The sequence below is a fragment of the Pholis gunnellus genome (assembly GCF_910591455.1).
Source record: "Pholis gunnellus genome assembly, chromosome: 16".
NCBI lineage: Eukaryota > Metazoa > Chordata > Actinopteri > Perciformes > Pholidae > Pholis > Pholis gunnellus.
This window is the reverse complement of record NC_136543.1, coordinates 16,626,737-16,641,973: the sequence shown is the minus strand read 5'-3', so window position 1 is coordinate 16,641,973 and position 15,237 is coordinate 16,626,737. Positions and strand designations below refer to the sequence as shown.

Here is a 15,237-nt window from a genome sequence, read left to right as displayed (position 1 = left end):
ATTTCTCCCTGGTTAAGTATTCATTACAAAACTATGTTAGTGATTTGCCTACAAGGATCCAGTAGCCACGCGTTATACTTTAAAATCACTCAGTCAGCTATAAATGCTGCCGTTATCCTCTCCACGCAGCAGAATGCCACCTCGGCCTCATTTACAGACTGATGATGGAGCAACTCGGCATGTTTCAAACCAGCTTCATCACTGTGGTTGGTGCATCTACATTCAGGGTTCCTACATATATTCCATACCGCGTAGGAACCCTGGTATTTCCATGCTTTCCATAGACTGTAAGCACATTTTTTTTTTTACTTCTTCTATTCCCAAAAATGCCCCTCTTTGGAAAATTCTTAATTCAAATTTCATGATATTCCAGAGAGCGTAGATCAATCCGCCCGCTCATTTATTAGTTGCCCTCCCAAGCAGCGCCCCCATTACCACAGTGGCAGAGTTCAACTCAACACATTAACACGGTGGAAGCAGACATGTTTGGGTTAATCGCAGTCGGCACATGCTGCCTGACTGCCACGCGCCTGTGTGGAGGAGCTAATTAGATTCAGCAGGAATTACTTGCCAATTTAAGATTTTAATCATCAAAAGTGCTTAAAATATGAAATCTATCGAAAACTATCGAGTGAAAACTATTGCAGCGTATATACTTGAGCCGAGCCAAAACTGTAGAGTATCAGATTTAGGCTGAGCTGATGGTGTCCGTGTGACGAAAGGGTACGTAAAGTGTACTGCGTCCTCACAGTCTGATAAGTCTGGACTCTGGAAAAATCAATTTGCCAAGTTTTGAACTCCCAAGGACGCGAGCTGTTCTGTATTGAGAAACAAAACCAAAAAAATCCATTTGCTTTTTCCTTTTCCACTCCCCTTCCAACTTGTTTTCACATTCTTACTCTACTGCTGTAACCGAAAATGCTCAGGGAACGCTTTTAAAACAAAAAAGACTAAAATAATTGAGTACTCTTATCGATCGTGCCGTCTCTTCACTCAGCTGGTTGTTGGCCCGGGACGTAAAAAAATAATCTGCTATTGCGAGAGAGAGAGAGGGAGAGGAAAGACAAGCGGTCGATGTTGACATGATATATTGTTTCGGCATCGACACGGCAATGAATGGATGTGCAACAGTCACACCGCAGAGCAATTTGGGGCTCATTTACATTGCACTCCAACCGTTTTGCTGCTTGAGAAGAGTCCGTTGTCAAGCGTCCTAAAATGCTACTTTATTGCACACTGAAGAGGAAATCTCCTGTATGCAACGTGCAGAATGGAGGAATCGTAGGCGATTAGGGATAATGACGTGCGCGGATGTGCTGCACCGTTTATTTTTCTGTCTATCACGAGTAATTATCAAGACAAAAGTGTCGATGTCGGTTACATTTTCCAGAAAGGTGCACTCAGTGGAGAGCAGATCTCTGCCAGGTGCGTCTGCAGCAAACACGGTACGGTGGTGTGATTGACTGAGGACAACCTGCAATTGGCTAACCCTCCGTCTAGACACTAACGGGCTGCAAGGTGTCAGTAAAACGCACTTCACTCAATCTCAAGAACTAGTGACAAAAAAAAAAAGACACACAAATGAAACTCATCGCGCTGTAGTGAGGGAGGAGTCACAAGGCAGTCGATTGTGTGAATAATTTGAGTCACGGATCGGATCAGCAACAAGGAAGACATCATTTCAAACACTTCAAACTATTCTAAATGTTATCCTTTTACTTTGTTACAGTCATTTATAGGGTTTCTTTTGGCATAAAAACACAATTCAAAGGATTATGAAATAAAAGATCACATCATTAGTAGTTTTAATGATGTATTATAAGCTGCTTAGAGCCCGTGTAAACAGGTTGTAGTTCCCTCTCTAATATCTATTTATGTTGTCGTGAAAACGTCCCCTTCAAACAACGGGATTTATTCAAGTTTATCACCAACGCTACATTTTACGACACTACATTTGAACACGTCATGATGATGTTTTAATCTACCTTCGCCCCCAATACTCATTTTTCACTGAACAGAGCCTGAACGCATCAAAATGCAACTGAACGGAACCTAAGTTGGTTAGCGGTGCTGCTATCGTTAACTAGCTCTCCTGTCAATTTCAACTGGTTTGTGGTTCACGATGTAACATTATCGGGGATCAGCGAGTAGAAAACATAAATTAAGATGTCCCGACTGCACATCTTTCACTGAAAATTGCCCAATAACGATTGTGATTTATTTCACACTGTGATGATTAAACTGGATAATTAATATTATGCAGTTACCTGCAGCAGAATGTGAGACAAGCCGTGGACAGACACAGGGGTGCACACTCTAATTTCACCTATACTGGTTCCCTATTTTGAGATGGCACTGGCATGATGGTTCACTGAGTACATTGTGTGTTAAATATATGTTGTCTTGTTGGTACAACCTGCTGTTGTTCCTGCTTTTGTTAGTACTCTGGGGGAAAAAAAACAGTAACTGCAGAATACAAGGCCAGCTAAAGGACTGTAAGTACAAGAATGGCAATAACACCTCCACATAAAAGAACTCCTGGAATGGAGTGTACTTCATAGGTTGGTTGGTGATACATAACACAAAAGAGTATCCGGAGGGGGGAGGATTTTTCTTTAAACTCTCCTCTGTGAGGAAATGACTTGGGGAAGGAGGGGGGTGAAAAAAAAAGACATATATTTGCAAAGGAGCCTGTAATACAATCTCCACGGTTATGGAGTCATTCTCAGCGCGAGTGCGCGCTGTGTAATTTTATCTGCAGTATTTCCTGAGGTGGCACATTTGACGGCAGAAGCTGGGGACCTGTTAGGGAGAGTGGTGCAATGAAAGAGGCCGGTGGAATCCGACGGGGGAGAAGCACTGATTATACAGAGAGTTCCTCATGCTTCTGCATTGCCTCTTTAACCAAAACACTCGTTTTCTGCAATGCTCCACAGCTCATTGCATTTGATAATCCCTGGAGACACCGCACGCGCTAAACTATTACATTCTGCATGCCTCGACACATGCAAATAAGTCGATATCGTCGGGGCCTAGTTTTTATGATGGAAAACACCGGCTTTGGCTTCTGTGTGGAGCAGCCGATGATTTATTACAGGAGCGAGCGCTGAAAAGCAACTAAATAACACCGCGCCTGTCAACCTTCCTATAAAATGGTTACCCTCAAGGTCCTTATTTTTTATGTTGTAGCCAACTCTGGCGATAAGAAGTCACCTCTGTATTTATTTCAAACAGTCTCCCGTGGACACGGGATTTATTTTCTTCGTTACGAGAGCGAGATGCAGAGGATTTCATAAAAATAGATCAGTGGACAGACTTGGCTACACGCTGGCCAAAAGCGAGTAGATGGTTTCGATTTAGCTTCATGCCGCTGAAACTATACTGTGGCGTGAAGGTGCTCATTTTTCTTTCACATGTGACCCTTTAAGACGTCACCATGCTTCACCCAAAGTGCTCGTTTGATGGTCAAACAGCGAGTGAAAACCTGCCCGCTCACACCTTTCCAATGTCACAATTTGGGGGGCGCTGTCAGGTTTCCGTAGCTGATAATCCGACAATCCTAATTTAGCGCTCTTATTTTGGAAAAAAAAAGGGCAGAATGAGTTGAAACCATTTGGTTGCATGAGGTAGATGTGTTAAGAACCGTCCCAGCATGCACTGGGGGCAATGGATTCATTCATTCTCTCATTTTATGCCCCTGTGTGATCGTGATCTCAATACAGACATGGTGTCTACTTGTATGCCTGTGAGGGAAAGATTGTGTGTGCGCAGTTATTTCTGTGTGAATGATTATCGTGTCTCAACCTGCCTTTTATGAGTTAATTAACACTTTTCTCAATCAGGATTTGTCAGCTGTGTGGAGGTGAAAAAGGAGCCACAGGTTTCAATTTCTCCCCCCCCCCCCCCCCCCATTCTTTACACGACTATTTCTGTCCCTTTATGAGTGAACAACCGAGCGCAGCATGAATACGAATGTCTGAAAAACGTTATTTTAATGACGAAATTAAATCCCTTTAAACTACTGTTGAGTAAGCGACCACGAGCAGAAGTAAACAGCACACCGCCAAGCTTCCAGCAACACCTCCGTCACAAAGACATGTTAATGTCACGTTATGGTGCGACCGGGCGCTTTACAGTACAGGTGATCACCAGACAGCCATAAACACATAATGGAGCAGATTTGATCATAATCATAATCCATCTAAACCTTGTGCTCAGTGCTCTCTTATAACAGCTCAAAGAGGACGCAGAGAACTGTGTTCCTTCGCCGCTGTAGTCGTAACTAATACTCCGACTAATACTACGACTGGACAACAAGACGTTCATTAAACACAAAAACAAAGTTTCCTCGCTGCCACTAAGTGGCACAGGTGTCTGGAAGTGATGCGTTTACGTCCACTCGTTTGTTTGGGAGAATTAAATACGAGTCAGCGGCTGAGCGGACAAAGAAAACCGTGTCATTAGCATAGTAACTGATGACTATTTTCATTATCGATAGATTTCTTCATTAGCTTTTAAATCAAGGGGAAAAAGGGGATCGATTTCACAGAGCCCACAGTGACATTTTCAAATGCTTTGTTTTGGTCCAACCAACAGTCAAAAACACACAAAGTATTCGACACAAAGAGAAGCAGCACATCCTCACATGAACCGGAGAACGACTCAAACGATTCATCCCGATTGAATTGTTAATTTTCTGTGGATCGACTAATCGTCCACAGAAAAGGGAGAAAGCCCGCACAGCTTCTCGAAGGAAACCCCAGTTAAGGTAACGTAGAAGAGGAGCGGCACATCTACCTCTTGGCGCTGGTGGAGAGCTTGGCGGCGGTCTTGCTGGAGATTTTGGCCTCCTTCTTCTTGGGCTGGGTCTGGTCCCGCTGCTCGGGGCCCGGCAGCTCCGGTGGAGCCGCCTCCCTCTGCTCGGCGTCCGAGCTTCCCCCACTGGTGTTGGGGCTGTCGTCCGGCCTCGGCTGCACCTCACTGGACATGCTGACACTGACACACACACACACACACACACATATGCAGAGTTCTGGATACCCAAAGCCACAAAGACAGCATACATTTAAAAATGCTCATCACGATTTAGCAGCAACAACTTCAAATGGCCCGTCTGAACAACTGACGCCCATTTCTATCATGCAATACAAACATTCAAAGGCCTTAGAATTAGCTTAAAGCACCGTTTATTCATAGGCACTCATAAATATGCATAATGCTTCATAACAATAACAACATATTATAAGGCATTTTATATTGACATAAGGTCAAGTATCATAATAATCCACTCACTGACGTTATTTTCTTTTTGCAAGGATGAGAGTGTATTATAAATACCATGGTCGTAATACATTTAATGCATCATAATCTTTATTATAACGTATCATAATGACTGTTATAAGGCATTGTGTGATTATAAATGACTCTAGTGGGTGCTTTAAGTAAAGATTATGCATTATAAGTATGTTTATGATGCATTATAAACATGGGCGTCATAGAAAGTGTTATCAAACTTTCCGTCCATCAACTTTTTATTACCATATCTTCAACCTTAGTCTATTATTCAGGGTTTATCGTTTAGTCAGTAGTGTAGTTTGTCGGTAATATCTCGCCCATATCTTCGACTTATTTCATCATATTCAGATAGTGTTGAGTTTCTTTATGAAAGAGGAAAAGTCATTAAATAAATTTGAACCACAGCTAATGATTATCGTTATCAAGCTGCTTATTTTCTTGATTAATTGATCTCCGGCCTAACTCACAAGTGTGAAACATGTCGATCCCGACTTCCTTTTGTTTGGTTTGTTCGACCACCAAAGATATTCAGTTCACTTTGGAAAGCCAAGAGAAAGCAGACGATTCTCCCCGTCGACGAAGGACGGAGCCGTCGCACGTCGTGTTAAATGCACTGAGGTGCATTAATCCCGTGTTAATGAGAAGAGGTTTGTCCAATGTCAGCCGTGTAATTGTTAAAGAAGTTGACTCTACAGAGAATAATTGCACTGTTCTAAAAGAACATCTTGCTTTGGAGAGACTGACTTATATGTTGTTTTTTTCTTTTGGGAGAGTGAATGTGTCAATATTAAAGTTAAATGTCTTCAAGCGCAATTTAAATGTAATATTTAAAATGCTAAATGCAAGATTGGGAGGATCTCAAGTGCCTCTCAGCGGCTCTCAGCAAAACGCTTATTTAAGAAAAGTGCATCCTTTTAATGTCTGTTTTCTCATTCATTCACCAATCTACCTCTTTCTTACCACATCTTTAATACACTGCGTATATACGGGAATGTGATGCTTGTTCTTTAACTTTAATAAAGTCGTGTATAGTCTGTGGGACTTTTGTCATTTTCTGCTCAACAGTGGCACTAATGTCAACAAAAAGGCCGACCCTGCCTGGATTATTAGTTTACTATTATTTAAAAGAAAGCATGAGAGGGTAATGTACCCTTCTACAGAGGTATGTTTGTAGCTTCAGAGGGTAAAGAAGTACATTTACACACCACAGATCTTTCACCACTCATCCAGAATCAGTCAAGTTGAACACGGTCACAAGCCTCGAGTCTCAATAATGAAAAAAGACACCTACAAGGTCATGTTCACTAAATCCTCCACCACTCTGTGTGTGCGCGCGTGTGTGTGTGTGTGAACGTCAAGGTGAATGCCTCTATTTACATTCCCACGTCTGCCATGAAAAATGTATGATACCAGATGAACGGCAGCGTCTCCGCTGCGTGTCGTGGAGCCAAAATGAAGATCAAATTGGACAGAAGTAAGGACAGATCGCTCAATAAACACGACAGCGAGCTTTGGCAGCCCGACTCCGCGTCTGACATTTGACAAACAGCCACTGCACACACACACAGGCTATCTGATGCAATTAACCGCATTTTGGTGGTGAGCCGATATGGGAGATAATTGGGGGATTATACGGGTTAGGGTGATACAGAGGGGCGTCATTTAAAAGGTGATAACGTTTACATGCTCTGGTGAATTGGATCCTCTCAGGATGAGCTGTTGTTATAATGTGGAAGATGTTGTCAGGTGAGGACAAAACACACGGAGAGTAAAAGTTGCAGACAAAGCAGCACATCTATTGGGCAGATGTTTGTTGTTGTTGTTTTTTTCCTCCTCCCTTCAGGTGTGAAACTGTCAAAACACCTCAACCACAGCCAACAACCAAGGTGTGTGTTATTGAGCAGGCCTACAAAAAACATAATCACACCCCAGAGAGAGGGGGTCCCAATACATTCAGTCCCCTCATTTTAAAAGACAAAAAAATACATTATTTTGCTTTAAATCTTATTTAAATTAAAATATGTTGTAGTACCATAAACAAACCAGTTCTTTATTTTAAAACATTTCAACTTTGACATTTGGTTCTCACTGTAAAGCCAACATATTGCAGTTGGAAAGGGTTTCGGGACTATTACAGAAGTTTAATTTGTATTGCTCGTGCTGTTTGGTGCAATGGGTGTACACCGAATGAAACGGTGGCTGTTAACGATTTTAAAAGAATAGTCTTTTACGACATCCCCATTGAGTCTATATATATGCCCGGTTACAGAGGAGCAGGTTTTACATGGTTGATATTTTGCACGGAGTTCCGTGCAGAGAGACGTTCTCTCCATTCACGCAGAGGAAGGCACGTATCTACCGGGGCTCATGTTGGAGGAGCCCCCGAGGAGTGAGCAGCAAAGACAGCCTCGTTAGGGAGACGTCTCGATGGAGGCAGAAGGAGAAGAAGACCAACAAGCACGCTCCATCCGATTAGTAAAAAAACCCGATCCAAGATCGGGGCTCGAGCTGACCGCTGCCCAAATCTGCTCCTGCACAATAGACGGAATGAATCCCCCCCCACACTCCCCTCCTCCTTCTCTTTTACCCCCCGACCACAGCCGCCCCCTCCCTCTACAAGACAACCATAATAACCCTTTATTCCGTCTGCGGAGTTGAGCGTTGAGAGGAGGACACTGACCTTTATGAGCAGGCTGGACGCGCGGCGGCAGAAGGAGAAAGGTGTGATAATGTGTCCACTGTGTATTCCGTAAATCTGTAACGCTGGTTGTCCGCTGCTTTCCGCCCGTTGCTTTGACTGACTGCGAGAGAATGTGCTAAGAAAAAAAAAAAAAGAAAAAAAAATTCCCGCGACGGTCAAGTTATCAGCAATTACACGCGTCGTTTCCGGTTTTGAGATGGCAAAGTAAAAGCCTAAATGAGCACGTTCTCACGTCTTTTTTCTTTTTTTCTTTTTCAAGCGAAACATAAGTGAGGTGACACCTTTCTAAAAAGTCAGACTGCATCTAATAAATATACTTTATTCTAACAGGTTCATCCTCACTTTTATCTCATTAGACACACTACTTTTTGCACATATTTGCTTTGGTATATTGGCTGCTTGTAAACCAAATGATTGATTGATAGATAGATAGATAGATAGATAGATAGATAGATAGATAGATAGATAGATAGATAGATAGATATTATATATATTATATTATTAATTCTGCAAGGGGACATTTTTTCGCTACAGCAGCATTTATGGTACAGGTAAAGCAATGCAAATAACAGAGTAAAACATATTGAATATAAAAATGCACAATGTATACAGTGAACTAGAATAATATTAAAAGTATCTAACTAAACAATAGTGCAAAGATTTAACAAAACAAAACAAACAAACAACAAACGCACACTGCTCTTCTTCAGTGATTGCTCTTGAAGAGACAAGAACTGAAATTTGGACACAAAGTGGCAAACCTTACCTTGAAAAGAAAAGAAAAAACACATCAAAGAAAAAACGTTCCAATAAACTATTAATTATTTTTAAATCGTTTTGTCACAAAAGGAATAACATATTATCCGACACCCAGCAGACTACTGACCTTTTCATTATTTTTAGGCAGAGAATCCTTCAGTTCCGATTTCTTTTTCTTTTGTTTGACGCAGCTTGACAAATCAGACCGCCTCTGTGCGCGCTCCCACGCGAGTCCGCGCAAACTGTGTGTGCTCTCTGAAGCGTTATGGCAGGCTTTGATGATAGTAGACTACAAAGGAAGTGTGCAAAAGAGAGGAACAGATCCATCTTGCTTGAAAAGTGTGGCACCAGGGTTTCAAAAAACCAATATCCGAGATAATAATAACAAACATAAATAGATAATAATGTACAGTCCATACCATAGACTCTATGGTATGGACTGTGTATAAGAAGGTCCACACTCGGAGTTGTTAGTGGTGTCTGTGCTCGGTAACCTGCTCCTGTGAGGAGGAAAAGGGCCCATTAATCAATTAATCTAAAACAAGTTGGAAAGAACAGCTTTAAAACACCATTGGTACATATTTTAAGTGACTATATGTAGAGAGATAACTAAGTGACCACTAGCTCCTCCAAATGTAGCAATTCATTGACTATCCGTACTATATTATATTTTGTAAATTAATTAATTTACATTTTAGAAATACTTAACGCTATTGTTCAAGGACCAAGTCACCACCGCGGAACCTTTTATGCGGTCGATGTTTCTCTACGCCGAGTTCATGACGGACGTTAAACTTCCCGACATGCGCCATTGAAAAACAAACGTAGCAGAATCGGCGGGGGGCTCAAACATTTTTCATTCCAACGAGTTAGAGGGATTTGTTTCGTCTTTAATAAAAGTCACGACACATTTATAAACAATGGAGACTATTTTAGAGCAACAGCGTCGCTATCACGAGGAGAAAGAGAGGCTAATGGATGCTAAAACTAAAGAAATGTTGTATAAGAAGTCCACGGTAAGTGCTACGCTAGCATTAGCACCGACTGCTAATCAATACTGTAAACATGGGAAATAAACTGTAAGTTGACTTGTGTTTTCTTTGTGTCTTTGTTCGACAGCTGCGGGATCAGATAAACTCGGACCATCGAACAAGAGCAATGTTGGATGTGAGTTTTATTTTTACGTTTAACACTTAACGTTAGCACCGGCAGGCTAACGTTGCCTATAAGTTAGATCGGAAGGTTAACATTTCCTTAGCTCTAGCTCATTTATATCATCTATTTGGCAACAAGAATAACTGAAAATGTAAACATGTGCATATGTCTAATCTGTGCACTGCAGAAGTGCTCATAAGCCACACTTTGCTGGTAAACAGCAATGTATTGTTACATTGTTGTTGGACAGTAATTAGAGAGTAGTTTGGTGAGTTTGGTTTTCTCCATGTAACTAGAGAGTAATGCAGGTCTGAGTCAGTTTTACAGTCATGTTGAATAATCTGTGTATCTTTTGACAGAGGTATATGGAAGTGAGCGGAAATCTCAGAGACTCCTATGAAGACAAAGATGGGTGAGTGACTAACCATGCTCCAGTTAAAGTGACGACACAAACCGTGACTCTGATCCAGATGTGTTAGAATCGAACTTCTCCAAATTACAGATTATGTTAAAAACGATGCCTGTTGTCTCGAAATCTTTTTATCAACCTGGAAACTTTCACCATAACATTTAAACACAGTCTCTTAACCTGGAAACTTGAACCTGGATTTTTTTCTTTTCTTCTTATCGACAGAATGAGAAAAGATGAACTTTCTGCGATCTCCGGACCGAATGAGTTTGCAGAGTTCTACAACAGACTGAAACACATTAAGGAGTTTCACAGAAAGCACCCAAATGAGGTAGTTAACCTCTTGCTTCTAAGCGGTCTTAATTTGAGACTATGCAAACCTTTTGACATTAATGCTTTCATTTACCTCTTTTTAGATTTCCATTCCCATGTCTGTAGAGTTTGAGGAGCTGATGAAGGCCAGAGAAAACCCCAGCGAGGAGGCTCAGAGTGAGTCTAAATCCACACGTTTACGCCAGGCTTTCTTCTGATGATTTGCTCTGTGGATGGTCAGCCGACCAGCGTAGGGATCTACCCTGTAAACCAGCTAAGACTGGTGGCTAACACACTGCTCTGATTGTCTTTGTCCTCCGCAGACCTGGTGGAGTTCTCTGATGAGGAAGGATACGGCCGCTACCTCGACCTCCACGACTGCTACCTGAAGTTCATCAACCTGAAGGGAGCCGAGGTTAAGACCCCATTTAAAGTCTGCATACTTCATGCGCTCCCTCCAAACTAAAGCAGTTTGTTTGAACCGCTTTCTTTGCTCTTTCCCGACAGAAACTGGAGTACATCTCTTACCTGTCTTCATTCGACCAGCTGTTTGACATCCCCAAGGACAGGAAGAACGCTGAATACAAAAAGTAGGTCCATCATACTGAACAGCTGTACGGAACTTGTAGTAGAAAACACATCTAGCTGTCATGATCCCAGCTTGACTTAATGACGTATCATGGACCGTTTCAATATATTATAAATGCTGCATACGCGTGTGTGGAGTGGGATATGTGCATGCACTGTGCTCCTGTGTTAACCCCCCGTGCGGTGGTTTGTTTGTGCAGGTATTTGGAGATGCTGCTGGAGTACCTGCAGGACTACACAGACCGGGTCAAACCTCTGCTGGACCAGAACGAGCTCTACGGCAAAGTGCTGATAGACTTTGAAAAGAAATGGGACAACGGGACCTTCCCAGGCTGGCCTGTAAGTTCTGTTCACACATGGAGCTGGTTAGAGGTTTGGGCATACGTCTCGTCTGACCCGTTTGCTTTTTTTTTTATTTGTAGAAAGAGACAAGCAGTGCGTTGACTCATTCCGGAGCTCATCTGGACCTCTCTGCTTTTTCTTCTTGGGAGGTAAAACATGAAGTGCTCATATTCAGAGATCTTATCTTTTTTTTCTACTAGCGTTGCTCATTCATCCGACTGATGCGTTTCTCTTATTCCTCTCCGCAGGAGTTGGCTTCTTTGGGTCTGGACAGGTTGAAGTCTGCCCTCATGGCGCTGGGGCTGAAATGTGGAGGGTGAGAATGTCGTTTGCATTCTGAAACTAATGACATTAAACTGATATATATCAGAAAAGTCTTTAATAACCGAACGCAAAACTCTCGCAAGTTCTTCATTGTTCAGGTCACGAGAAGTGGATGCGTTTAGTTACTTCACTTTGTCTGACATTTGATATTTATAAGCGCACTGCACCCATTAGTGCACATTGTGCATGAAGTTAGGACAGCCGATTGATTGTGAGTGTGTGTGTGTTGGACAGGACTCTGGAGGAGAGAGCTCAGAGGCTCTTCAGCACTAAAGGCAAATCTCTGGAGTCACTGGACCCGTCACTGTTCGCCAAGAATCCCAAAGCCAAAGGCCCTAAAAAGTAAGCGGGTGTAAAAAAAATGTAAAAAATCCAATCTAATGCCGACAGTGTCTTATGATAGCGCTCATTATATAATTCATAACATGTTCCATCCATCACTTCTGCAGGGACACGGAGCGTAACAAGGAAATTGCCTTCCTGGAAGCGCAAGTCTATGAATATGTGGAGATCCTCGGGGTGAGTGACTATATCGACTGTTGCAGTCATGACGTCTGGAGAAAAGCGTTAACTGGCTCATTGTAGGCTCAGACGTGACCCTTTTTTTCGATCGTCCTTGGCGGCTACAGGAGCAGAGGCAGCTGACTCACGAGAACGTCCAGAGGAAACAGGCCAGGACCGGGGAGGAGCGCGAGGAAGAGGACGAGGAGCAGCTCAGCGAGAGCGAGAGCGAAGACGAGGACAACGAGATCATCTACAACCCCAAGAACCTGCCGCTGGGCTGGGACGGCAAGGTGAGGCCACGCGTTGGTTTGAAACCAACACAGTTACACTATTAGCGGGGTCTCTGTTTACTTACATATGTCTACGGCTCTTGAATAAAGATGCGTGTCCTGTTCTCTGACTGCCGTTTTATTCCCTGTAGCCAATTCCATACTGGCTCTACAAACTCCACGGGCTGAACATCAACTACAACTGTGAGATCTGTGGAAACTACACCTACAGGGGACCCAAAGCCTTCCAGAGGCACTTTGCGGTACGTTTTTGTTTTTATTTTTATGTCACGTCTTCGTTGTTTACGGAGCGAGTGTGAAATCTGCGCGTCTTCAAACGCGCTCGGCGTCCTCGAACAACAAAAGTGTATTTTGTGTTTTGCAGGAGTGGAGGCATGCTCACGGTATGCGCTGCCTGGGAATCCCCAACACTGCCCACTTCGCCAACGTCACACAGATTGAGGACGCCGTCTCTTGTAAGAGTCCTCGTCTCGTTCGATATGAACATCTGTTTGTTTGAAGAGTTTTGGAAGTTTGTTTCAATAATGTGTGTGTTTGTTACTCCAGTGTGGGCAAAGCTGAAGTCCCAGAAGGCATCAGAGCGGTGGCAGCCAGACACAGAGGTGAGTCCACACGGATGGAATCGGGGCGACTGGTTTGGGGAAACTACTTTTATATCGTAATGCTCATTCTGTGACTCGCGTGTGCGTGTTTTCAGGAAGAGTACGAGGACTCGAGTGGCAACGTGGTCAACAAGAAGACCTACGAGGATCTGAAGAGACAAGGCCTGCTGTAGATTGAGGAGAGCACGAGTCACACAGGAAAAGAATCTACAAGTAACAAGCGTCCTTTTAAGATTTGCGATATTTTCTATCACCCATGTTTCTTTTTATTTGTAAGTAGTAATGTTGTTTTACAGACTTTGTAATGTCGCAACCATTGATGATTATAATAAACGGAGAACTTTTGTCACAACTGTTTGTCTTTATCTGCTGTTTATTAAATCTGAATGTTCTGGTGAGTTTTCCCTCTTAAAGGATTTCCAAAGAGGCTACATATAGTGAAACCAAAATATAACATTTTACGGTTTTCTACTGGCATAGATCACATATTTCACCATACATGTTTATTGTATTCTTTTTCATACTGCGGAAGGCGGTGTTACATACCACCACTGTGTTTTTAGGAGGCTGTTATGACAAGGTGCTGAGTAATAGATTCAGATAAGATACCAAAACGTTTATGTCACTGACATCAAGGCTCAATGTAAAGTCTGTGAAAATGGTCAAAGGACAAAACCATTAAATACAGCGAAGCGCTTCTTGATTCGTCTGACCTGCAGTCCAAATTAGAAAGACAATCACTTAACTATCACGTTAGTCGATTTAAGGCAGCAACTCCATTGTTCCAAATATCATTCTGTAAACGTGAGGTCTTTTAAATAAGATCAGGAGACTTTCAAGGCGGATCATCTGGAATGAATATCTTGAGATATTGAATAGCAGCATAAATTGTGGCAAATCGTAATAATTCATGAAATACCAAACTCATCAGCACTGTTGATCACGATAAAGTGAGCTCGCAGATGAAGTGACAAAGCTCATCACCAGCGCCCCGGTAGCTCTAGTTCATGTTTATAATGTGTTTACAGATAAAAAAAAATCAGAAATAACACTTTAAGCTAAATCTAAGAGACGCCTTGATGGTCTGATTTACCCAGTTTGACCCGGAGTGTGGTGACTGATGCTCGGGTGCTGTGTCACATGATGTCAACAGAGGGAGCTGAAGTAAAAATTCTTCTGCTCTGATTAACCCAAAAAGTCAAATTTATGTAAATTGTAGGCCAACCCCAGAATTTTGCATCACACCGGCCACACACACACACACACACACACACACACACATTTGTGATACTTACACGTTTTGTTCAGCAAAATGATCTTCACAAATGAATACCACTTATCATTTTTGAGAGGAATAGCTCGACATTTTTTGGCTATACGCTCATTCACATTCTTGCCAAGAGTGCCAAATGAGAAGATTGAAACCACTCGACTGAAACTTGTGGTTTCCCGTTCTAGCTCTAACTATTCACGGCCTGTGTTTTAACACCTCAACTGTGTAGTAATATGATCCTCTATGATAATATGTTAGATGAGAGATGTTACCAGCTTTACTGTAAACGGGCTTTTGAAAAGGCGTCTTCTTACAGGCAGGTATTTACTTACTGTGACGAAGAGGTTCTAGCTAACTCCCCATTTGATTCTCTATTAAACCCATGAATGTGACTTCTGACTGTGTTGCTTCAGAAGCTGAGTGTCTACATCTACTACATCCTACAACTGTAGCAGAGCTAAGACAAAACCAAGAGCACCCCCCTGTGTGTTTAGTCAGTCATTACATCGAGACCGGAAGCTTCTATTGAATTATTCAATTTAATTAAGGAGAGGATACAAAACCTTGAATAACAGTGGGCATCTAAAATTGTATAGGTGCAGAAGATGAAAAAGGACTATTTGACCCGAGGCCGAGCCTAACTGAGTCTCAGTCCCATGATTCCTTGCTGTGACATCGCCTTG

At 42.4% G+C, this 15,237-nt stretch overlaps 2 protein-coding genes across 3 annotated transcripts in view; one reads left to right on the top strand and one right to left on the bottom strand.

The window, feature by feature from the left end:
- The window catches only part of LOC306707917 (ubiquitin-conjugating enzyme E2 E2-like), a 52,663-nt gene extending 44,565 nt beyond the window's left edge, over window positions 1–8,098 (bottom strand). The window contains exons 1-2 of one of the 2 annotated variants that reach the window (XM_079175571.1): window positions 7,976–8,098; window positions 4,798–4,995 (exon numbers count right to left, since the gene is read on the bottom strand). In XM_079175571.1, the coding sequence (XP_079031697.1) occupies window positions 4,798–4,988 (191 nt within the window). In that variant the 5' untranslated portion in view covers window positions 4,989–4,995; window positions 7,976–8,098. Of the gene's footprint in view, window positions 1–4,797; window positions 5,033–7,975 lie in introns of both variants that reach the window. The other variant, XM_079175572.1, reaches the window with a different exon arrangement.
- A 1,468-nt stretch (window positions 8,099–9,566) lies between these two features.
- sf3a3 (splicing factor 3a, subunit 3) lies at window positions 9,567–13,627 on the top strand. The gene is made up of 17 exons (XM_079175665.1): window positions 9,567–9,771; window positions 9,875–9,922; window positions 10,270–10,322; window positions 10,545–10,650; window positions 10,736–10,808; window positions 10,955–11,046; window positions 11,139–11,221; window positions 11,420–11,558; window positions 11,642–11,710; window positions 11,810–11,877; window positions 12,120–12,227; window positions 12,335–12,404; window positions 12,515–12,679; window positions 12,811–12,921; window positions 13,044–13,134; window positions 13,226–13,281; window positions 13,377–13,627. The coding sequence occupies exons 1-17, from the start codon at window positions 9,676–9,678 to the stop codon at window positions 13,452–13,454; spliced, it is 1,506 nt and encodes a 501-aa protein (XP_079031791.1). The 5' UTR covers window positions 9,567–9,675; the 3' UTR covers window positions 13,455–13,627.
- Window positions 13,628–15,237: the final 1,610 nt, after the last annotated feature.

What these genes read in the sequence shown, in the direction of transcription:
- sf3a3 (XM_079175665.1), top strand. Translation starts at nt 9,676, where the DNA reads ATGGAGACTATTTTAGAGCAACAGCGTCGCTATCACGAGGAGAAAGAG. An exon ending in ACAGAAAGCACCCAAATGAG is followed by an intron (nt 10,651 to 10,735) that starts GTAGTTAACCTC and finishes ACCTCTTTTTAG; the next exon opens with ATTTCCATTCCCATGTCTGT. An exon ending in CCCCAGCGAGGAGGCTCAGA is followed by an intron (nt 10,809 to 10,954) that starts GTGAGTCTAAAT and finishes TGTCCTCCGCAG; the next exon opens with ACCTGGTGGAGTTCTCTGAT.